At 42.7% G+C, this 19,874-nt stretch overlaps 1 protein-coding gene across 2 annotated transcripts in view; it reads left to right on the top strand.

Moving 5' to 3' along the window:
* LOC126473610 (pre-mRNA-splicing factor ATP-dependent RNA helicase PRP16-like) overlaps window positions 1-19,874 on the top strand; it is a 186,931-nt gene that overhangs the window by 22,606 nt on the left and 144,451 nt on the right. For both annotated transcript variants that reach the window (XM_050100779.1, XM_050100780.1), the window contains exons 7-8: window positions 1,757-1,942; window positions 16,838-16,996. In XM_050100779.1, coding sequence (XP_049956736.1) covers window positions 1,757-1,942; window positions 16,838-16,996 — 345 coding nt within the window. The remainder of the gene's footprint in view (window positions 1-1,756; window positions 1,943-16,837; window positions 16,997-19,874) is intronic.

Here is a 19,874-nt window from a genome sequence, read left to right as displayed (position 1 = left end):
CCCCCATTGAGCATGTTTGGGACTGGATGAAGCGTCGTCTCACGCGGTCTGCACGTCCAGCACGAACGCTGGTCCAACTGAGGCGCCAGGTGGAAATGGCATGGCAAGCCGTTCCACAGGACTACATCCAGCATCTCTACGATCGTCTCCATGGGAGAATAGCAGCCTGCATTGCTGCGAAAGGTGGATATACACTGTACTAGTGCCGACATTGTGCATGCTCTGTTGCCTGTGTCTCTGTGCCTGTGGTTCTGTCAGTGTGATCATGTGATGTATCTGACCCCAGGAATGTGTCAATAAAGTTTCCCCTTCCTGGGACAATGAATTCATGGTGTTCTTATTTCAATTTCCAGGAGTGTAGTTTAGGTGTTCTATGTTGTTGTTGGGGCATCAGTTTTTAGTGCAGTGATCAGTCAACAGCATACATCTGGCATAGTATTTTAGTTGCCAAGCTTAGAAACTTATAAAGCAGTATGCTCTGAGAGTGAAATGAGATTTTTTCTGGTTTTTAAGAAATATTCTTGTAAAGTGTGAATTCTTATGACAAGAATGTAACATGTGCAATGTGAGTGACTGTTATGATGATTCGTCCTGTTTCTAATGTTTGTTGTATAGTTTACAGACAAGATTATTTTCATTGTCTTGAACTATAATCTCCCTCCCTCCCCCGTCTTCCCCGTCTTTCCCCTCTTCCTCCTCTTCCGTCTCTCCCCCCTCCCTTTCTCTCGCCCCCTGTCCCCCCTGTGTGTGTGTGTGTGTGTGTGTGTGTGTGTGTGTGTGTGTGTGTGTGTTTTGTGCCACAGAAGATTCCATCATTTCATTGTGTATTTTATGGTATATTTAAAATATTTACTCATTTTAATCACATTTATCTCTAGGTATCATTTTCTACAGGCACTAGAGACCTTGTGGTTATTACTCAAATATATGGTTATTATTACCATCAAATTTTCTGTTCATTCCAGCACATTAGAAGTTACAGAACCTATATTTTCTTTGATTCTAATTGTGATTGGGAAAATTCATATAATTGTTATTCACCATTATTTGCACTGTAGACTTGATTTGGTTTGTACACTGTTAAAAGAGATGTAATAATAATCTTAACCTTTTAATTTTCCCATTGACAGCATATTTCCTAATTTTGTGCACCATTATATTCAAGCAAGGGGTGCAGTTATTAAAACACTATACTAACATTTTAGAGTACCAGAATTCAAATCCCTGTCTGACCATGCAGATGTAGACTTGGAGTGGTTTACGTAAATCACTTTAGTAGAATGCTAGCTCGCTTCTTCTGATAAAAGATATGACCAGTTTCCTTCCTCATAGTTCTCCTGTCTTAGACCCTGCTCTATCAGCCTCATCATTGGTGAGATGTTAAACACTATTTTTTCCCCCAATCATTTTCTTCCGTCACTAAATATTATTTTTTATTTTATTTGTGTGCACCTTAACAGTCCTCTTATTTATTTTCTTTTGTTTCTTTTACCCATAGTATTTTTTCCCAAGAGGTTTCCTGTAGCCTCCCATGCCCAATAGGGAATAATATTTTAACAGAAAGTAATTGAAAAATTAAAAAGTAACACTTCATTATTTGGAAAAAAAACAACGTAGTGTGGTACTTTATTCAATGTTGTAGTTTTCATTTGCTTGTACCTCAAACTACTTTTTCTGGAATTTTCTGTCATACCTTGTGAATTTATGTGGTCCTTCGTAGATCTGTATTTTCAACTACTGTTTCTTACGTTTACAGGACAATGAACTCTGGGAAAGAAATCGAATGCTAACAAGTGGTGTTGTACAGTCTGTGGACGTGGACGAAGATTTTGATGAAGAAAACATAGACCGAGTTCATTTACTGGTGCACAACATTGTACCTCCATTCCTTGATGGCCGTATTGTTTTTACAAAACAACCAGAGCCAGTAGTTCCAGTGAAGGTAAGTAAATAGAACACAGTACTGTAATAACCGGTGTGTATGGGTGTTGAATAAAGCAGGTAACTTTTTTTAGTGTCATTTATTAATAGTAAATTGAATGATATTTAAAAAATGACTTCGGCTACTCCCTATTATTATGAAAAATTAAAATATTATATGGAAGATAATAGTGTCAAGGATAACAGCCCAGAAAACCAAGCAGTATACATACATACATACATACATACATACATATGTAAATTTCTTGTAAAAATCTGACATGATTTCCAAATTTATTCTGACACCATTAATTTTGGAGCCAGATTTTTTGAAATTATTAAACTATTACAGATCGTGCATGAAGTGCAGATATAAGTTTCCTTTAATTAAACTATGAAACGTTTGTGATTGTTCCCTGCCCTATCAAATATCTTGTCAACAAATATTTTTGTCTATTTAAAGGTTGGCATGACTTGTCATGGTTCTTTCCTGCCACAATATAAATTGACAATTCATCAGTGCAACTGTTTTGTCCTGGACTGGTTGATCCCTCCACAAATACAATAAGAAGTCAAAACGTTGCGACCAACTGATTAATAGCATGTTGGTCTAATATTTGAATGCAGTACGGGAACAGTCCTGTGTGGCTAGGCTTCAACAAGTCCTTGGCAAGTTTTCAGAGGTATGTGGCACTAGATGTCTATTCACAGGTCACACACTTTTCATAAATTAGAGGCCAGTGGTCTGTGGGTGCAGAGCTGGCACTAGGTAGCACCCCATATGTGTTCAATCAGGCAGATTGAGAGGCTAGGCCAATTACATGAGTACACTGTGGACGATCCTCAAACCACCATAGCCCAATTATTGCTTTTTGACAAAGACATGAAGGTATGCAGGTGGTCTGTAGTAGTGTTCCCGTAGCCTGCATGCGTCATTGTCAGTTTTATTACTACCGCAGGTCACACAAAGCCCAGGTAAATGTCCCTTGTAGTATAATATTACACCAACCAGACTCCATCTGTGGCAAAGTGCTTATCTTAGAGAGCCATTCGCCTGTGTATCAGGATACAATCATCGACCTGACGTGATGAGAAATGTGATTTATTGGATCCAGTGACGTGTTTCCATTGATTAGAGTCTGAGCTCAGGTATGAGCTCCATTGCATTTGTAACTCGTTGGATCAACGTGGCAACACCTACTGCTGCAGAGTCCCATGTTCAAAAAAGTGTGCCGAATGGTGTTCTCCAAAACAGTTGTGGCTGCACCAGTATTGTACTATGTCATCAGATTTACCACAGATTGCCACCTATTGTACTTAACAGATTGGGCAAGCTACTAACACCTGTGATCTGTGCTTGATGTCCTTTAACCACTTTCCATACATTCTCATGACAGTAGCACACAAACAACCACTCAGCTTCACTGTTTCTGAGATGCTTATTCCCAGATGCCAGGCCAAAACAATGTGCCCTGTGTCAAAATCACTTATGTTAGTGGATTTCCCCATTTGCAGCTGTATCATCACTAGAATGATTCTCCATTTGTCTCTGCTCTGCTTACATACTTTCCTTTCCACTTTACGTGCCATCCAGTCTCGTGACAAGCAGCAGTCATAATGTTTCAGCACAACAGTATATCTTTCGTAGTGCTCATGATTTACACAGTTGGTTGTAAAACATATATTTAAGAAAACCTTGCAATTGCAAATAACAATGAAAAGTAGGATACACAGTAGCTGATAAAAGTTATCTATATAGGCAGCCTGACAGAGCGTGGTTAAAGCATAACCAAAAGAATATCCAGGGAGAATAAAACAGTTCAGGACTGTAAACTGTAGATCATTTAAACAAAAAAGAGTGCCCAGTGATTGGAAGAATGCACAGGTCACACACATCTACAAGAAGGGTAGCAGAAGTGATCCACAAAACCCTATTTTTTAGGTTTCACATTTGTTGGCTTTGTCAACTGAAAACCAGACTATCACATTACAACCTAACCACATCCTCATAATTCATGACATGCTCAGGAAAAAAACAGTAAAATATTTGTGAAGGATAAACTGCTACTCACCACAAAGATGACACATTGAGTTGCAGACAGGTTCAACGAAAAGACTGTTGTACATTGAGCTTTCAGCTAAAGCCTCCTTCAGAAAGGAAACAAACTGGAAACACACCTCACACATATGACCACTATCTTCATCAGCTCCAGCCAGAATGCAACTGCGCTGAACAGAAGCAGCAATCTGTAGTAGCAGAGAGATAGCAGAGTATGGATGTGGGAAGAGAAGTGAGTGCTGCCTAGCTGAGCATGCAGGAACTAGGTGGGACAGGACAAGGGTGCCAGGCTGTGGGGCAAGGACAGGCCTCTTGAATACTGGTAACCCCACACGCTATAGTGTGGCACATGGAGCTTTCTCAGCGATTGACCTTTCCATTTGCATACATTGTGTTCTCCCAACCACCCATTGGAGAGTTCATGATCACCTGTGTCCCTCCCTCAGCATCATTCCTGTGGATGCCTACCCAGACATGCTCTCAACAGTGTTGACTGGGGTGCTTTAGCCTCTGCTCTCACCCTTGACTCCTCAGAACACGGAGACATCAATGAGGCAGTCCAGAATACAGCAAAAGCCATTCTTTCAGTAGCTGATTTGGCTATCCTCTGTTCCTCGGGCCCTCCCTGATGAAAGACATTACCTGGGTGGTCGTCATCAATCGCAGAGGCCATTAGAGATTGTAGGTGGGCTCTCCAGCGCCGTAAGTGGCACCCATCAATGGAGTACCTCACTGTGTTTAAATGGCTTCAGACACGGGTCCGCCACATAGTAAAATGACAGAAAGAAGAATGTTGGTAATGGTATGTTTCAACCGTCAGGCCACGTACCTTCCATTCACAGGTTTGGACAAAGATGGTACTATCTACACTGACTCAGACATCATCGCCGAATCTTTTGCTCTGCATTATGCTCGAGCCTCTGTGTCTGTGAATTATCAACTTGCCTTTTGTGTCCTAAAATAGCGTGGGGAGCAAAAGTAACTGTCTGTAACTATACACCATCTGGAGCCATATAACGCTCCATTCAGCAAGTGGGAATTTCTCTGTGTCCTAGTCCTCTGTACTGATTCAGCCCAGGGCCAGATCATATCAACAACGAAATGATCAAGCAGAAGTCAGTGAATTGTCAATTTCATATCCTTGCCATCTTTAACAGCATCTGGAGCGAGGGCCAGTTCCCATTGCAATGACAAGGAAGCATCATCATCCCAGTACTGAAAGCAAGTAAGCACTCTCTAGGGATGGACAGTTATCACCCAGCTAGTCTCACCATTGTTCTCTGTGCATTGCTCGAATGGATGGTAAACCGTCTGTTGTGTTGGCTCCTTGAGTCTCTGGGTCTTCCGGCTCTGTCTCAGGGCGATGGTTTCACCAAGGCCATTCCACTACTTGGTTTACCTTAAGTCTGCCATCCAAACAACTTTTGCTCGATGTCAACACCTTGTAGCCATCTTCTTCGACATGCAAAAGGATTATTACACCACATGGCGACACCACATCCTTGCTATCTTGCACAAATTGGGTCTCTGGGATCTGCTCTCAATTTTTATGCAGAACTTCCTGTTGTACTTCACTTTCTGGGTTCTACTTGGTGCTCAGTACCCCCCATATCCAAGAGAATGAGGTCCTACAGGGCTCATACTGAGTGTGTATCTCTTACTGGTAGCAAATCAAATGGCTAGTAGCAGCTGTGGGGTCCTCGTATCACCCGTCCTTGTATACTGATAATGTTATAACCTTTAAACACCAATAATTGCGTGGATATTCAACCACACTCACTTAGAAACAATAGCTCGTTACATGATAACAACTCAGTATCTCTTATTCGACTGCCGTGCCGTGACATGCGGCCGGCGCCGTTCGTAGCTAGGTGGCGCTCCCGCGCTCAGTCGAGTTGCGGAGCACCTCTATCGCCGTTTGCGCGTACTGTCGTGGCGGCACTTTTAAATCTCGTGGCACTATCACAACACTTTTCCCCCCTTGAAAAAAAAAACACTCACTTCCTTGGAGACATGGACAGTGCGGAGACATCCATGGCCTCTTGTGAAGCCCCGAGAAGATCCCGCGGAGAGACACGAGAGTATGGTCGAAAATGTCCAGGACGGAAGCTCGTGCGTGGAATGTGCCTCCTGGACGAGATGATGGGTGAAAACTCCGGAGCAGCACCCATAGGTGTCGTGGACCTGGGGGTGTGCTCCAGCGAGATGGGTCCCGGAGAAGGCGGCGTCGCGACTGGGCCCGGTTCCGGCGTACTCGGAAGCAGTAGCGAAGTCGGCTGCATCAACACGTTCGGTAGATCGGCAGCAGCGACAGGACTGGCTTCTCGGGCTGGTGGAGGCGAAGGAAGGTGCGGTGGCACCGGCGTGGCCACCACTCGGGGGCACATCTGGTCGTAATGGCGAACAACCATGCCGTCGTCCGTACGTATTTCACAAAGCCGGTGGCCGCAAAGAGCCTTGACCGCCCCTGGAATCCATTTAGGGCGAGATCCATACCCTCGTGCCCACACGTCAGCGCCCACCGAGTATTTTCCCGCACTAGGGGACACAGCACAAGGCCTGACAGGGTGAAGCAGGTGCAGTAGAGTGCGCGGTTGGCAGCCATGCAAGAGATCAGCAGGGCTGCGATCACTCAGAGGCATGAAGCGATAAGAAATCAGGAATTGCAGCAGAGCGTCATCTGTGGAAAAAACACTAAGGAATTTTTTCATCTGGCTTTTGAAAGTGCGGACAAGGCGCTCGACCTCCCCATTCGATTGCGGATGGAAGGGCGGTGCTGTAACATGATGAATCCCTTGTCCAGTACAAAAATCACGGAAGGCCTGCGAAGAGAACTGAGGGCCATTGTCTGTGACGATCATGGATGGAAGACCTTCTAGCGCAAAGATTTTGGACAAAGCCAGCGTCGTCGCCGCAGTGGTGGGCAACGGACATCAAACAACAAACGGAAACTTCGAGAAGGTGTCAATCAACAGTAGCCAATACATACCGAGGAAGGGGCCGGCAAAGTCAGCGTGCACCCGTTCCCATGGCTGCACCGCATCAGGCCCCGAAGAGGGCATAGTACGAGGTGCAGCCAGTTGTTGAGCACACTGACCACATGCAGCAACCATGTGGGCGATGTCCGAATCAATACCGGGCCAATAAACATGCCTGCGGGCCAGGGACTTGGTCCGAGAAATACCCCAATGGCCTTCATGCAACAGTTTGAGAACATCTTTGCGAAGAGAGGCTGGCACCACGACCCGTGGAGATGTGCCATCTGTGGCCAGAAGAACAACACCATCACGAACAGACAGACGAAGGCGCAAGGCTTGGTAGTTGTGAAGGGGATCCGATGCCCAGCCCTTGGTCCTGTCCAGCCAACCCCGTCGAACAAAACCGATCACCTGATGCAGGACCGGGTCCCGCGCAGTAGCCGATGCGACCTGTGAACCTGTAAGTGGAAAACCCTCGACCGCACGATGTTCTTCCTCATCAACGTGGAAACAGAATAGTTCATCACGATCGAAAACCGGGTCAGTGCCCATCAGCAATCGCGACAAAGCGTCAGCGTTTGCGTGCTGGGCCGTGGGGCGATAGTGAATCTCATAGTGAAAACGAGACAAGTATAGGGCCCAACGTTGCAGGCGGTGAGTTGCCTTATCTGGAAGCGACGCCGATGGGCTGAACAGAGAGACCAGCAGCTTGTGGTCGGTGATGAGGTGAAACTTAGAACCATACAAAAAAACGCTGAACGTTTTTAGAGCATAAATGATAGCGAGCGCCTCCTTTCCGATTTGAGAGTAACGCCGTTGCGCATCGTTGAGGGTCTTGGAAGCATAGGCGATGGGTCATTCCGACCCATCCTCATACCGATGGGCGAGAACAGCCCCTAGGCCATACTGTGACGCGTCAGTCGCCAGAACCAAGTGCTGACCCGGACGGAATGTGGCAAGACAAGGCACCGGCTGCAAATGAGCCTTTAGGTGGACAAAAGCCTGCTCACAATCGTCGGACCAACAGAAAGGGACGTTTTTGCATAACAGCTGATGCAGAGGATGAGCTACCGCCTCTGCGGATGGAATGAATTTGTGATAATAAACAATCTTGCCTAGAAACGCCTGAAGTTCTTTGACCGTAGACGGCTGGGGTAGAACGTTAATGGCCGCAATGTGCTGACGTAGAGGACGTATACCCTCACGGGACAAGTGGAAACCAAGATACACAATGGAGGGTTGGAAGAACTGTGACTTGTCCAGATTGAACCTCAACCCAGCCGAATGCAAAACCCGAAACAGTGAACACAAATTGCGAAGGTGTTCCTCAGTGGAGGCCCCCGTGACAACAATGTCATCCAGATAGTTTATGCAGCCGGGAACGGAAGCTGTGAGCTGTTCCAAAAACTGCTGAAAAATGGCCGGCGCGCTAGCAACGCCAAAAGGTAACCACTGTTACTGATACAACCCACAAGGAGTGTTGATGACGAGAAATTCCTTGGAAGAAGCATCCAGCGGCAACTCCGATAAGTCAGGTTTGGAAAAGAACTGGCCCCCAGCGAGCTTGGTAAATAACTTCTCAGGACGGGGAAAGAGGATAAGTGTCAATGAGGCTCTGAGCGTTGACAGTGGCTTTAAAATCACCACACAATCGCAGACTCCCGTTTGGTTTAGAAACCACCACGATTGGCAATGCCCATTCGCTGGAGGTAACAGGAAGGAGAATCCCTGAAGCTGTTAACCTGTCTATCTCAGCCTTGACAGGTGCACGCAACGCCACTGGAATAGGGCGTGCCCGGAAAAACTTAGGGTGAGCTGTAGGCTTAAGAGTAATGTGGGCTTCAAAATCCTTGGCACGACCCAGACCAGCAGAGAACATGGACGAGAATTCAGAACACAATCCATCCAGCTGTTGATAGGTAATATCCTCAGATATGAGGTGCACATCATCATCAATGGAGAACCCGAACAACTGGAAAGCATCATAACCAAACAGGTTTTCAGTGCCTGCATGATCCACCACATAATACGTGAGGGGCCTAACAACAGACTTGTAGGCAGTGGAAGCATCAAACTGGCCAATGATAGGAATTTTCTGTTTATTATAAGTTCTCAGATTTCGCGTAACTGGAGACAAGGGAGGGGAGCCCAACTCCAAATACGTGCCAGAATTAATGAGAGTTACTGCAGAGCCAGTGTCCACTTGCATGCGAATGTCTTTATCCAGAACACGAACAGTAACAAACAACTTATTTGTTTGAGAAAGCACACAGTTAACGTCCATGTCCGATGCCTCGTCCTCGTCGACAGGAACTTTAGGGGACTGACACACAGAAGCAATGTGGCCTTTTTTCCTACATGAATTACACGTGGCCCAACGTTTTGGACACGCGGCCCTTTCATGCTGTACAAAACAATGTGGACAAGAAGGAAGTGCGGAACAAACCTGCTTCTGTGGTTGCTGTTTTCGCTGCAAGCGTTGCGGCCCAACGCGACATTGTTTATGCGAGTGAACCGCCGCCACATCTTCGTTCTCCTGTGAAACAGGCAAATTGTCCGTGTCGAAAGTTGACTGTACAGCGCCTACATCACACCACGCGTCTATTTGCGCCAGCAGCGTGAGACACTTCAAAGGATTGAGCGATGCGTAGAACTGCCGACAACGATGGGTTTGGCAGTTCTAGGGCACGTTGCCGGAATTCTTTATCAGGAGCAAGCCGTAGAATAGCATCCCTAACCATTGAATCAGCATAAGACTCATGATGAGTGTCCGTGACAAACTGACATTTCCTACTCAGACCATGTAGTTCCGCCACCCAAGCCTGGTAAGATTGATGGGGCTGATTACGACACTGGTAGAACGCCACGCGGGCAGCAACGACGTGGGTGTTTTATCGCTAATAGTTAGACAATAAGTCACACATTTCTTGGAAGGACAGAGAGGCAGGTTCCCGCAGAGGGGCTAACTGAGATAGCAGCTGATAGGTCCGTGGGGAAATCCAAGATACAAATAACGACTTACACATAGGAGCGTCGACCAGGCCGAAAGCCAAGAAGTGTTGCCGCAAACGCTTCTCATAATCCTCCCAGTCTTCAGTGGCCTCGTCATAAGGAGGGAATGGAGGCGGAGAAGAGGAAGACAGACGATGAGTAAGCGACGTCGACAACACCTGAATAGCAGCCATCAGCTGTGTTTGTTGTGCCTGAATAGCAGCCGTCAGCTGTGTTTGTTGTTCAATGAGCGCTTGCATAAGCTGTTCCATGTCTGCCCCGTCACGAACACACAAATCCACAACGCAGTGAAAATATCCGACCTCGTCGCCAAAAAGTGTTATAACCTTTAATCACCAATAATTGCATGGATATTCAACCACACTCACTTAGTTACATGATAACAACTCAGTATCTCTTATTCGACTGCCGTGCTGTGACATGCGGCCGGCGCCGTTCGTAGCTAGGTGGCGCTCCCGCGCTCAGCCGAGTTGCGGAGCGCCTCTATCACCGTTTGCGCGTACTGTCGTGGTGGCACTGTTAAATGTCGTGGGACTGTCACAACAGATGACTTTTGGGTGAAACTGAACTTCGACTGCAAAGTGCTGTACAAGAGGTGCAGGCATGGCCTCTCACCCATGGCTTTCTGTTTTCAGCTGCCAAGACTCACGCCATGCACTTCTGGTGATGTCCTACCGTTCACCCACAACCAGAGCTTTACCTCGACAACCAACTACTCAATATGGCAGAGACATACCGCTTTTTAGGACTGGTTTTCGATTCTTGGTTGATGTGAATTCCCAGTCTTCTCAAGCTTAAGCGAAAGTGCTTAGTATATCTTGCTGCCTGAGTAACACCAACTGGGGCGTAGATTGCACTACCCTTCTGTTGCTTTACAAATCCCTGATACAATTCCACCTTGATTGTGGGAGTCTGGCATACGGTTCAGCGTTGCCCTCAGTATTATGGATACTGGATCCGATAAACCACTGCAGGGTTGAACTTGCGACAGGAGCCTTTTGATCTAGCCCTGTGAACAGCTTACTCATGGAGGCTGCAGTCCCTCCTCACTGATCAAGTGCCAACAGCAGCTTGTCAACTATGCTACCCATGTTCACATCTCTCCTAAGCATCTGAGCTACCGTCTTCTTTCCAAATATAGGAATCAATCTCGCAATAGTGGCCCAGATCAGAGATTACAATCCAATCCGTATTCGGTCCTCCTCTCTTAACTGCAGTTGTTTCCTCTTCCACCTCTCCTCCAGACCCAGTCATGTACACCTCCATGGTGCATCCCTCAGCCACAGCTTTGTCTGGGAGCTACCAATTCTTATCCATCTGTGATGCATCCCTGCATTCAGAATTAATCTATACTGGCTGCTGGTCATGTAGGGCTTTGCTTATACTCATGTGGGACACACTGTGCTGTGCTCCTTGTTTTTATGGCAGTAGTGTTTTCACTACAGAGATGGTAGCCATCTCTCGTGCTCCTGAATATATCCGTTCCTGCACTGGTGGGTTCTTTCTCATCTACAGTGATTCCCTGAGCTGTTTGCAAGCTCTTCACCAGTGTTAACCTTGCCATTTCTTGTTCATTGCTATCCAGTATGCCCTTGAACAATGGGGAAGCTCAGTGGCTGTTATCTCGGCCCTGGGCTGCATCGGGATCCCAGGATAGGGATAGCCTGGCAAAACTGGCTACCTGTAAACCAATTCTTGAGATCAGTATTCCAGAAACAGACCTCCGATCTTTATCACACCATCAAGTTTTAGGAATCTGAATACGGAATGGCTCACTCTGACTTCACCAAATAAACTGCGGAGACAATGAATCTACGAAGGTCCTCCACACAGGCCTCCCACAAGGATTCTACCATCCTTTGCTGGCTCTGCATCGGCCATACATGGCTGATTCATGATCATCTCCTCTGTCACAAGGACCCACTCCACTATCATTGTGGTCACCGTTTGATGGTGGTCCATGTTTTGCTGGAATGTCTCAACGTGCGGCAGACTCTTTAGAGCTCCCTGACTCGTTACCCCTGGTGTCAGGAGACAATGCTTCGGCAGCTGACTTCATTTAACATTTTATTCATGAATGGGGCTTTTACTACTCTAATTAATGAAGGGTCACTTAATCTTATCAGCCCATTAACGGGTGGGCAAAATACTCTGTTGCCTCTCTGCCCAGTCTGTACTGCAGCTGTCTGGGCTTAGTGGTCCAGTCCAGTCCTCACCCTACCTGCTCTTTTACTCTTCTTCCCCCCGCCCCCCCCATCTCCCCTCCGCTCTTGTCTCTCGGTGATTCTCTTGCCCTGTTCATATAGCTAATCTTTCCTAGGCAACTGGTGAGTGATGTACCTCTGGTAAGTGGCAGGGCCGGGGGGGGGGGGGGGGGGGGGGATGTATGTCCCCTAATTGCACTCTGCTTTCAGGGGCTTCCGGCTGCTCTCTAGATGGGGCACATAGCCTGCCTTTCTTCCTCTCTCTCCTTTTCTTCTTTTTGTCCCCTCTCTCGCCTTCGTTGACCTTTCATAGACCTTGGGGTTTTCTTCTCCTGGGTTTTGTGCAGTAGGCTATCTCTGATCTACAGTCTTGTAGACCTGTCTGTTCGAGGGAAATAGGACTGATTACGTAGTAGTTTGGTCCCTTTAATCATCCAACCAGCCAATCATAATATTGTTGATATTCCAACCTGGACTTTCCATTATTTGGAGTTAATCATCTCATTTCTTTAGCATCTAACCTATTCGTTGTATGTTCTTATAAACTACATTTTGTGTGCAAAGACAAATGAGTTTTATTGTAGTCCAATGTGCAAACATGATAAATATAGTCATCCATTCCAGAAACCTGAATCTTACATTCAGTCAGCAACACTGGATGTTTACCCTTGTGCTTTATTGATAGTCCTACTTTACACTAATCTTACCAGGAGTTACAGCTTTTTAAGTTGAGTGGTAAGTTGGTTGAAATGAATGTAGTTCATGGTATTGCCATTATCTTTTCTAATTAATACTTCCACTGTTCTTCTGTTGTTTAGCACCTTTTTTTGACTGGATACAGAGAACATTGATTGAATGTAGGAATTATGTTGGGATGCCTACACTTTAGCCATCATTCATCATTGTACCAGTGGATTTAAATATTTTCTCATCCCCTGGTACGCTGTATTTGCAGATTTGTTTGTTGAACTACCATAATTTTTTGTTGCAAAAATTGTTCAGTCACGCATCCAGCACTTTTTCTGTAGGTTATTCTTCTGCCATTAATATGCTGACTGCTCATCAGTAAAGTCCATGCAGAACACTGTGGCCAGTAGGTGCACAGACAACAGGGCACGCTTGGGGATAGTGATAGTGGTGGGGGTTGCAGGTGATACAGCGTAAATGCGGAACACTGAGGGGAAGCACCATTCTAAACAGAAGCCTACATCACATCTTTTGTAAATATTAAGTGGACTCACTCCATACCCACATTTCAATGGTAGAAAGATCTGTTATCTCTGCTTTGGTTAGCTTTGAAACAGAATTCTTCTGAAAATGCAGTGATTAATTTTTGCCTGCCTTGTTAACCCTTTTTAACTTTCAGAGAAGCATCATGAGTGACAAATTTTGAATAAAACCTACAAGTTTCTGTGGTTTCTGTGTTAAAATTTGCTTGTTTTTGCCAAAATACAGTGGAGTTTGCACAGCCTTACCTCACTAACATATTGTGCAGACACAGTTGTGAGGGAATCCTGAAGCAGTTATTTATTAAGTTTATTAAATTAGGAACTGGGGAGAAATAAGGCCAGTAGCTTATGAAAAAGCACATCCTCAGTACTAAAAAACATGTAATGTCTCCACTTATGTTGTTCCAAAACCCATAGCATTTCCCATTTCCTCAGCTGTTGATGGCCCTTAAAAATTACATTCTTTCATCAAAAAAGTCTGTAGTTAGTGGAATAACATGGTAGATAACGAGAGTGCTATGTGAGATGATTTTTCTCAAGATTGGTGACAGACACCTCTACCCAAACCTTAAAAAAAAATCAATATGTTAGCTTAATTTTGTATGCAGCAGCATATTATGTAATATGCCACAAATGCAAAATCATAGTGACCTCTATTTTTCACTGCAAACTTTTCCGAATTTCGTGCAGTGCCTTACTTACATGTAAATATCACAATAACTGTGACCATTAATGAAATTATGGGCACATCATAATGAACCTGACATATAAAGTTATAAGTAAAGCAGAAGTGATTTTTTTTTACCAAATAGTTTCTGTAAAATCGTTTGAGAAAGATTGCAGGGCGTGTGCCGTGATTTTACCATCGCTGACTGGCTGAAAGCGGGTAAACACTTGTTGGCCTTGCTTTCCGAACAAACGAATGAACTTGCCCAGCGCATTGGATGAAAGATGGTCACTGCGCATCAGCCACCATATCCTGCACAGATTCCACCCTCTTCTATGCATTTCTCAGTGTGACCTATTGCTGCTTTTGTATTTGAATTTAATTTTGCAGCAATAGGTCACAAAGTAAGCAAGCTTCGTGAGAAAGAAATGAATAAAGATAAGTTTAGATCTAAATATACAATAAATGATGCAAAAACACTAAAATCTATAAATAACAAACTGAAAGACAACCAATCCATAGTTGTGAAGTCAGATAAAAGGAATACATTAGTTGTGATGAAAGAAAAAAAAATACATAAACAATACCAATGAATTTTTTGCTGCTAATAATATTCAGCACATTGAAAAAGACCCAATCAAACAATTTCAAATTAAATTAAGGAACAATTAAAGAACACGTATTTCGTATTGACAGAAACTGAAAAGAAATGCCTTACATACGTGAATCCAGAAGCACCACACCTAAGAGCATAGCCAAAAATACACAAAGATGGAAATCCAATATGTCCCGTGGTCAACTCTATAAATAGCCCAGCATACAAACTGTCACAAAAACTGAATAACATACTGGTGAAAAATTATACATATGAAACAACATATTCCATAAAAAAACAGCATGATACTAGCTAAAGAACTAAGTATCAGAAAGCTCCCCCAAGATGTGCAGTTCATATCACGTGACATCACCAACCTTTACTCAAACATACGCATACAACAAGCTCTAAAGGTAATACAAAAGAACCTTATGCAACACAAGAAACTTTCATACTCAGAGATTGTCGAATTTCTGGAACTCCTTCAGCTAACCCTAAGTTACAACTACTTTACCTTTAGTAACAACATTTATAAACAACCAGATGGCCTAGCAATGGGATCATGTATATCTGGTACCATAGCTGACATATGCCTAAATCATTTATAACAAAAATTATTTGACAGCCAAGAACATTGCCTAAAGAAAATAGAATTTTTAGGAGATATGTAGATGACACACTACTGTTAGTGAAAGGGGATACCAAAGACATCACAGACATTTTAAATTATTTCAATAATCTATGTGAGAAAATCAAATTTACAGTGGAACATGAGCAAAATAGAAGCATCAACTTTCTGGACCTAAATATTACAAGGCATAACAACACATGCACATTCAAAATTTATAGGAAAAACCCAATGACTGACACCACAATCCCTGCAACCTCATGTCACCCAAATATCCATAAACAGGCAACATATGGATCAATGCTGCATAGGGCAACAAAAATACCGTTGAACCAAGAAAATATGCAACAAGAAATAAACACAGTGAAAAAGATTGTAGTTGCGAATGGTTACAATGTTCCTATGGTTGACACAATCCTAGTCAAAGTGAAGAAAGGCCCAGGCGCAAACTGTTCCACAGAAGAAAAAGAGAAAAACAAATGCATATCTTGCATTCCATACATAGGCAATGTATCACAGAAGATTGCAAATATTTTCAAAAATCACAAAGTAAAAAGTGAGTTTTCTACATCTAATAAACTACAACAAAAACTAATACATAATATAAAATGTGATCAGGATCCATATTCAGACTCTGGAATATACAAGGTAACATGCCAGGAATGCTCCATGTTCTACCTAGAACAAACAGGCCGAAATTTCAACACCAGGTACACAGAGCACATTAAAGCCTACACACACAACAAACACACTACGTCAGCAGTAGCAACATAGAAACATAATACAGGACACCCATTTGGAAAAATAGAGCAAATTGTCAGAGTACTCCACCAGCTAAATAAAAGACATAAAATGGATTTGCTAGAAGAACTGGAGATATAATATTAAACGAAAAACTTGAAAGTGAATCAATGAATTTCTTCAGATGTTTTGATAGTGTACTTAAATAAAAATAGTAAAACATAGAAATAAGAACAATTGTAAAATTGATAAAGCAATTTATGAGCCAAATTGTTAAGATAAATAACCTCTGTACAAAAGGTGTGTGGAACACATGTAATGTTATCTCTGTGGACTACCTGTAAGAAGATCTTTGTAACTCTTTTGTTTATATAAGATATTTTCGATGTGTAAAGTGTGCAACAAGTTGTGTGTGATGTTTAGTGTGTGTGAAACTCTGCACAAATGGACCATAAGGAAACTGTAAGTACTAATTCTTCTAAATTTCACCACTAACTTCACCAAAAGAATCGATACCCATCTAAAAAATCACGTGTTCCTTATACATTGAAGTAAAAGTCAACGAAATGAAGCAGACTCTCACACATTGACAACATCAATAGAAATGGCTTAACACACACACACACACACACACACACACACACACACAAACCACTTAAAAATGGGAATCATTTATTTATAAACAAACCTATTGTGTTTTCACAGTCGCAGGCTTTCAAAATCCATTTATAATGGATCAAATCAGATAAAATAAAATTCTTAGAAAATTTTACAGAAATTTAATCTATCCATTATTGTTTGCAGGATCCCACATCAGATATGGCAATGGTAGCAAGGAAAGGTTCAAATTTAGTCAAAATTTTTAGAGAACAAAAAGAAAGACGAAAAGCACAGAAGAAGCATTGGGAGCTTGCAGGAACAACAATAGGAAACATCATGGGTGTTCAGAAGACAGATGAAAAGGTAAGATGATAATTATTGAGTTGGGCACTTGTTTAGCTTGTGTTGCCGTGGATCTAAATTTTCATTTGTGAGTCTTTTCGTTCCTATCCACCAGCAGCAATTTAAACTAACTAAACAGTTTTGTTTCCTGGTTCTGAAATTGTAGTGAATAATCAGAATGATGTTGCAGTTCTGTATGCAGTAATGTTGCAGGTAGAGCCTACCTCTAATTCTTCCAAAATTTAAACATTTTATTCTATATGTTTGTCACAGATATCAAAGTGACCTAAGTTAATTATACAGCAGATAGCATCACTAGCATGTCAAAATCATTGTTATGATTTGGAATATAAACGACAGATTATCTTCATTTGATGCTGTATGAAATCTAAGAAGTGTGGTGTATTGTGCATGTATTGGGTTCCTCAGTAAGGGCTTTAACTCTCTGCGGTTGTGTGTAAAGTTATTATGACAATTCAGAGAAGTGGTACTGGATCACTCTTTTCCATAATGTGTCAAGTTTTTAACTTCTGGATTTTGTTAAGGTTTTGTGTGGCGTCCATTGGTAATGCAGTATACATCCATCCTCTCCTCCTCCTCCTCCTCATCATCATCATTATCATTGTCATCCTTCTTTTTTTAACGAGATAATTTTCCAGAAATAAAAGTTGAAGGGTAAAAGTCTAGATCCGGGCCAGTGGCATACTTATGTGTTTGTGCAGCAACATTCTCAGCACTCTCAGTGAGGTACGATAGGAAGTACATAGTGTGTGTCAGCTGCTAGGTGTATGCAGTCAGTGAAAGAACAGCAGACAGACATCATGTTTTGAAGGAATATTGTGACTGCTCAAATCAATGAATCACCACCTCAGAAATCTTTGCACATTCCGGGAAACAAGGCAAATACTTTGACAGCAAAATTATTAATTTAATTTAATCTGTGCTGTTAAGTCCATTCCTAACCACAACCTCATAATAAGTATCATATTCAGAAGAACCAAATATATATGACAACAAATATTATTAATTTACCTTTTGCAAGTAAAGCTGTCTTATTCCAACCTACCCAAGACCTCTGGCTAAGCTACAAGTTAGTCTGTCATGACAAAGAGGTGTTTTAAAGGGTATTTACACCACAGGACACACAGGAAATTCAGAAAAAACACAAGAATTTTTTCACTCAAGAAAAATCCGGGAAAAACCCCGAATTTTTTGAAATTCTGGAAATTTTCTTTTGTTTTAGTTTTCAGTTAAATTTTTGTAATTTTGAGTGGTAAGAACTGATACTCTAACAAAGAATTTTACTTTAGACCACTACTATATAGTAATACCGCAACAATAAAATATAAATAAGAGAATAACACCAAAATAAAACTTTAATAGGAAAGAAAATGTGCCATTTGCAACAACGAAACACAGCACACACACACAATCGTCTACCAACAACAAAATGTGTCAACTACAGGACGAAACCTGTAGGGCGCTACACACACACACACACACACACACACACACACACACACACACTCTCACTCACTAGAAATCGTAATGTAGCTAACAATTATCCACGTTAAGAAAGGTTTGATGATGTTCAGCAGCTCTGTAATGCACGATTCATCCAGTCTTAGGTAATTACGAAAATCATTGGATCCCAGCCACTTAAGTAACAGAATGTGGGTGAATTTCTTTTGTTATATGAACCAATTCTTTGCCCACACCTTTCTCTTGACTTTTTTGTGCTTGTTACCCCTAAAACAATCAAGGCAAATTCCCATTTTTGTTCCTATGTAAAACCAAGTGGCATCTCATGTAATGTAAACAATATGAACCCAAGATAAACAAATCCTAACAACTTGGCAGTGCTGTAATCTCTTGAGTGCAGTCGGTAGAGACATGTAGGCTGCCATGAAATTGTTCAGTCAGTTGGCCGATAAGTTGGTACATATGTACTGGCTGTGTGCAATACTTCATAACAACAAACTGCTTTTAATGAGAATGACATCACAACTGTTTACATTTCTAACAGGTCGCAGGAAAATACTGCAAATGGTGGTTTGAGAAGCATTGCTTTCACAGTAAATTTCCTTTTGTACTAGATGAATTATGTTATGTGTGAGAATGTGCAGTGAATTTCTTAAATCACAGAGCGTTTGGGTCTCATTCAAATCTTAGAAAACGTTCGGGCCCAAAATACCTGCCATACCATTATTTAAAATTTGACTGGCATATGTGATAAGGGTAACACACACTGACAAAACACTAAGTTTTTCATATATATTTTAGTTCTTTCTTAGATTACAAATTACTCGAGATCGGTGGCCAAAGGTGAGCTCTTGAACACTTTCACATGTAACTGACTTTTCCACAGAAACATCTTGTTTGTGTATACACCACTTTTTAGTTTCCACATTTGTTGGCTTCGCCAACTCATAACCAAGCCATCACATTCTAACTCATTCTAAACTTAGGCTTAGTTACAGATCCGTCTCATCACAATCACGTTTTTGTAGCTTTGCTAACTCCCAACAAACATTGCAACCTAACCACAATCTCATAATTTATGACGTACTCAGAAAAAACTGTCAAATATTTGTGAAGGGTAAACTGCTACTCATCACAAAGATGACACATTGAGTTGCAGACAGGCACAACAAGAAGACTGTTAGACATTGAACTTTCAGCAAAAGCTTCCTTCGTAAAGGAAACACACTGGAAACATACAGACACGCACACCAGGAAGCACACCTCACGCGCACATGACTGCTATCTCTGGCCACTCCAGCCAGAATGCATCTGCATTGAACAGAAGCAGCAATCCTGAGACAGCAGAGTACCGGTGTGGGCAGTGGACTGAGTGCTGCCTGGTGGAGCATGCAGGGAGTAGACTGGCAGGACAAGG

Source organism: Schistocerca serialis, chromosome 4, assembly GCF_023864345.2.
Source record: "Schistocerca serialis cubense isolate TAMUIC-IGC-003099 chromosome 4, iqSchSeri2.2, whole genome shotgun sequence".
Taxonomy (NCBI): domain Eukaryota; kingdom Metazoa; phylum Arthropoda; class Insecta; order Orthoptera; family Acrididae; genus Schistocerca; species Schistocerca serialis.
Note: the sequence above shows the minus strand (reverse complement) of the source record. Positions and strands in the feature narration are given on the sequence as shown.